The sequence below is a fragment of the Brachypodium distachyon genome, chromosome 1 (assembly GCF_000005505.3).
Source record: "Brachypodium distachyon strain Bd21 chromosome 1, Brachypodium_distachyon_v3.0, whole genome shotgun sequence".
Taxonomy (NCBI): Eukaryota; Viridiplantae; Streptophyta; class Magnoliopsida; order Poales; family Poaceae; genus Brachypodium; species Brachypodium distachyon.
The window spans coordinates 56,578,057-56,583,760 of NC_016131.3; the positions used below are offsets into that span (position 1 = coordinate 56,578,057).

Consider the following 5,704-nt stretch of genomic DNA (forward strand, 5'->3'; position numbering starts at 1 on the left):
TGCTGTGCGATCTTTTTTCAAAAAGAAAAATTCAGGCAGACGAGAATTAACCTTTTTTTTTGCGCAAAAGCCGAGAATTAACCAACAAATTAAAACCCCACAAACACAGAAAATCTTAAAAACCAAATACTACTCATTAAATAAGCCAATGAGATGTTTCTATAGGATCTTAAAAATCATAGGATTAAGTTAAGTAGCCTAGCGGCAAGAGCATGTACACATACATCTCCCAGCGCTGATTTGACGTGAGAAAGATGATAGCCACCAGCCACTCACACAGCAGTTCTCTCTCTATAGCTTAGCTACCTTTCCCTTCCCCTCCACTCTCTCCGCTCCCCCCATTAATATCCACCTCCCCCCTCTCCATCTTCCTCCTCCAACTCGCCATTACCAGCCGTAGAGGGAGCTCAGCTCAGCCGCCGAGACAGATATACAAAAGATCTCGAGCTCTCTCTTCTTCCCTGCGAGCTGTACTGAGCAAGCTAGCTAGGGTTTGTTGATTTCTTCTTAATTCCTATGGATCAGAGCAGCTTCGGGAATATTCTCGGGGGCGGGGGAGGGAGCTCCAAGGCGTCGTTCCTGCAGCTCCAGCCGCTGTCCCCCATGGGCGGCGGCGCGTACTACGGCACGCCGCTCGCGTTGCACCAGGCCCAGCAGGCCGCCGCCGCCGCCGTTGGGGGTTCTTCTTCGTCGCAGTACGGCCACCACCAGTACAGCAGCAGCAGCAGCCAGAGGCATGGCGGCAGCGGGGCGGAGATCTCGGCGGCGGAGGCGGAGGCCATCAAGGCCAAGATCGTCGCGCACCCGCAGTACTCGGCCCTCCTCGCCGCCTACCTCGACTGCCAGAAAGTAATTAAACAGCATCTTGTATTCTATCAATTCAATTAAAAGTTGGGGTTTTTGTTAATTTGATTAAATGATTCTCTTCTTCTTCTCCGGCGCCGGGAGAGGCGAGCAATAGCATGACACCCGATTGTTTTAATTTGTTTGATTGATTTGCAGGTGGGCGCGCCGCCAGAGGTGATGGAGAAGCTGACGGCCATGGCGGCGAAGCTCCCTTCGCCGGGCCACCACGAGCAGCGCGGCGACCCGGAGCTCGACCAGTTCATGGTCCGCACTTTTTCTTCTTCCCCGGCCGATTCCCCGATCACGCACACCATAATTCCTTAGTTAAGTTATTTAATTAATCCGTGGGGTAATTAAGTGCAGGAGGCGTACTGCAACATGCTGGCCAAGTACAGGGAGGAGCTGACGCGGCCCATCGAGGAGGCCATGGAGTTCCTCAAGCGGGTCGAGGCCCAGCTCGACTCCATCACCGGCGCCGGCCATGGCGGCTCCTCCGCCCGCCTCTCCCTGCTCGCCGGTAAATGAAACTAATTTAATCGATTTATTATTAAAACCATCGATCTGCCACATGCGGTGTGTATTTTCTTTTTATATATATATATTTTTCTCGAGGGAGGCTTCCACATTGGGAAACAATTGCTCCGGATGATGGGAGGGGGTTGCTTTGGATCATTGCCATTGTTGGACCTAGTTAATTAATCTATTAGTTAATTAACCCATGGATTAGTTTATGGGAGGGGTCTTGTTTGGCCTTACACCATGCACTAATGAGGCGCTAGTCCTGGACTGGAAATTTATTAATTAAGTATTGGAGTGACTAATTAATTTCACTAATCAATCATGTGAGAAGCTGGTTTTTGGTTGGCAAGGAGGGCACAGTGAGGAGCCATGTCTCGTGCCTCCCTGACCTCCTCTCGTTTTACCATTATCTTATTAGGTGCATATCCCTGATATGGACGCACACTAACACATACTCTAGCTTTTCAATTAATCCCCTTTCTTCAATTAATTAATTAATCCTTCTCTCTGTCTCTCTTTCTAGCCCTTTCTTTCTTTTCATCGCTAGATGACAAGTCACTACCAGTCTTTGTGTTAGGGTTCCAAGGCCGCTAGATTGCAGGAGAATCGGTCATCGATCTCCATGCATGAAGCTTCAAATCATCTCTTCTTTTCTTGCAGCTAGCAGCATATACTACTAGTTAATTTAATTAGAGATCATCATCAGAGAGGCCTTGGGGAAATGCCATCATATATATGGCTAGCTAGCTAGCTAGATGTGTTGTGTACAACCAATGTTTGTTTCATCACTGTTCCAAGGACTACCTGTAACTGTAGAGCTTTTTTTTTTCCTTGGCTCTATCTTCTTCTTCTCATCGCAGCTCTGGATGCAGTGCAGTGCAGCACAGATGTGCTGGCCGCTCGTGTCTCCCGGGCTATTCAAGCGACACTAATCAGAGTAGGACATGTACATATCAATATATAACAGTGTATAGGCAGATTTTTGTGCAGAATAACGGGGAGATCTGATGCACTGTTGGTAGGCTATACTACTGTACTGTGTGTGCTTGCCCTCTCTGTCCATGGTTCATGGCATGCATCTTAAAGCTCTAGGTGTTTTATATGGCTGTGGTACATGTCTGTTTAGAGATCTAAATATGTTTGTTGAGAAAGAGCTCAAGTTCTTGTTAATTTATTTTCAGGCCCTCATCTAGTGTCTCTAAAATAAAAATAAATAAATTCATGTCCTGTGCACAGCCATATCGATCTGTTCTTGATGGCACGGATAGAACTAAGCAAGTGTGGTGTTACAAGTCATGGGATACATATTATTAATTGTTCGAGTGGTGTATGCATGGTACAAATGCTGGGGTTATGGCTAAAGTGCATAGTCTGTACTTTGGTTGGCACTCTTCAGTCTCGGTGGCTTAACTTTGACAGCTACTGGTTTGTATAGAAGTAGAACCAAAAAAGTTATGGACTAACAACGTCCATTTTATTTTTGTGAGATATTTGACAATATTCTTTTATGTGATTAATACAGGTATGTTGAACAACATTATAAGGCCAAACCTAAGAAATTTTTATTGCATGCTTTGATCGATTGATGAATAATAGTACGTACTCCCTCGTTTTCATAATAAAAGGCGCGTGTATTAGGTTTTGTTAAGACAAGACTTTGAAAAAAGTTACTCTATGAATACGTGGTTTACATGATATGAAATCACAATTATCAGTAAGTACTTTTGAAAAGTAATGTATGGTGACATCAATTTCATGTCATACAAACCACATATTAACCAAGTAAATCTTGCTCAAAACCTTTCCTTATATTATGAAGAATAGGTAGTATTTAACCCTTGTGCCTCAATTTTTTTATTGTATCTGAAGGGTCTGTGGGGTGAAGCCTGTTGAGAAAAATGTTAGCGTAAGTACATGTTTGATTTTCAAAGAAGATATGGTATTATGGAATCGCAGAAAATCCGTAGACTCTCACGCTTTGGTACAATTATTGAACAATTACACATGATTTGGTTCGTAGTTCAGTTTCAATCCTGGGTTGTAGAATATGTACATTAAACAATAGTGCGGGTGACAATTTTCTCTCTCTCTTATATAGCTCCTTTTATATGACATATAAAGCCAACCATCTGTCCACTTAGCTGTCAAATGACTGAAGTAGAATGGGTGACATGGCCCGGCCTGAGTTTGCCCCTTAACGGTATGTGCAAGGTGCATGCACAGCAATCACTATTTGGGCTCACATATATTAGATAATTTGCAATTTGGGATCACATATATTGTAGGCATATCTCGTGATTCCATTCTGGTCGGTCAACAACTTCTGTCATCATACTGTTCCTTATGTGTAGATCCAGAATTATTCTTGCTCATCTGAATTGAAGTTCTGGTCAAACGATCTTTATTTATTCTTTAGGAGGTCTTCCAACTATTCAATAATTATATTGCCCTGGATAATGTTTAATATAAGAAGTAAGGTTCTTCTGATGGCATGGTGATCATTTTGTCTGTTTGCTTCTGTTTCCCCATTTTTATTTTTATTTTTGTGCAACCTCGCCATTTTAATTTACCATGCAGTGTCTATTCAGTTTGGCAATTTTCTTAGAAAACTAATTAATCTGTTTTCTTGAAATATTATCTTGGTATGCAAAAAAAAAAAATCTGGTACAGGACACTGATTCCGGTACTCCGAGCATGTATAATTTTTTAAATGTCGAAATAAATATCCCTTAAAAATATTGTATCAAGTGTCATGCAAGATCTGCACGCTGGAAGTACAATACTATATCAGTAGTATCAGTAGCTGTTTTGCTGGCTTTGCTCTGTTTTGCTACTGCAGGTAGTCAGATCTATGAACGAATACACTTCGAAACTGATCTGTAATGTGCAATGTTGAGACTGGTATCTTATAACAATTGGTCTTGTTCTATCCTTACTACTCACACTGCAAATTCCTAGATATTCTGACTGTAGCTACACTACTATAACAGGTGTAAGGTTCCACTGTTGCACCATGCATTGCTGAATGGATAGGGTTGTTTATACACAAGCTATGGGCTTTCTGAATTCTGAATCCACTCCATAGCTGAATGCCCGACATGGCCGAGACTGAAACCAGTTTTTTGTCTGCAGATGGCAAGTCTGAAGGCGTTGGCTCTTCGGAGGATGACATGGACGTGAGCGGCCGCGAAGACCCACCGGAGATCGACCCACGTGCCGAGGACAAGGAGCTCAAGTACCAGCTTCTGAAGAAGTACAGCGGCTACCTGAGCAGCCTCCGGCAGGAGTTCTCCAAGAAGAAAAAGAAAGGGAAGCTCCCAAAGGAGGCCAGGCAGAAGCTGCTTCACTGGTGGGAGCTGCACTACAAGTGGCCTTACCCCTCAGTATGATAAATATGCTTCCATCCCTGCAATTTTTTTTCATTGCATTTATATATTGGAACAGCATGTAATTTGCTTACAAATTAAAGTGCACCATGTGTTACTGAACCTTATTTTGGTGCATGTGGTGATCGAGCAGGAGACGGAGAAGATCGCGCTTGCAGAGTCGACAGGCCTTGACCAGAAGCAGATCAACAACTGGTTCATCAACCAGAGGAAACGGCATTGGAAGCCGTCGGAGGACATGCCGTTTGTCATGATGGAAGGATTCCACCCACAGAACGCGGCGGCGCTCTACATGGACGGCCAGTTCATGGCTGACGGCATGTACCGCCTTGGTTCGTGAACCAACTTGGAACAATTGATCTAGCGAAAGGCGTGCCAAACGTGTCGCAATGCATGGACATTGTTGTGGAATTTTTGGGACCTTCGCCGATTGACAGGGGCTCCCGTAGTGCCGATGATGGCTTATAGTTCTCCAGTAATGTTGTTAATTCGACGGCTTGTAATTTAGGTGTATTTGGATCTCCATGCTCGTAACTGTTAATTAAATTGGTGATGGTCTATTTCATATGATTGTACGTTTCAGATTGGTGAAACATGTTCAAAGTTGCCTATCTGAATCAATTGTATACATGGCTTTCTCTTTTACAGATGAACTGGATGTGATCAAAATTTAGTGTAAATTAATTAGTTGGAAAATTTCAGCACCTTTAAAGTTTCAGTTTCTTAGGTATATATATAATAAAAGTAGTAGTATGGACGTCCTCCCTAGATTCTAAAAGGAGAAATAATTTGAATCTTGGGATAAAGTTGTCATATATGTGTGTAAGAGGTTGAGTAAAGTATCATTTCTCTTAGAATTATGGAAAGAACTAAAATGAGAATAAAAGTTAGAATCCCAATGGGCATGGACGGTGGGCACCGGGGAGGATAGGCGTCCCAAATCCTAGGCTGTA

At 43.2% G+C, this 5,704-nt stretch overlaps 1 protein-coding gene across 1 annotated transcript; it reads left to right on the plus strand.

The window, feature by feature from the left end:
* Positions 1-295: 295 nt before the first annotated feature.
* LOC100821336 (homeobox protein knotted-1-like 12) lies at positions 296-5,404 on the plus strand. The gene is made up of 5 exons (XM_003557560.4): positions 296-849; positions 1,003-1,110; positions 1,210-1,363; positions 4,498-4,748; positions 4,885-5,404. Exons 1-5 carry the CDS (start codon positions 517-519, stop codon positions 5,089-5,091), a joined length of 1,053 nt encoding a protein of 350 aa, XP_003557608.1. The 5' UTR covers positions 296-516; the 3' UTR covers positions 5,092-5,404.
* The last annotated feature ends 300 nt before the right edge of the window (positions 5,405-5,704 follow it).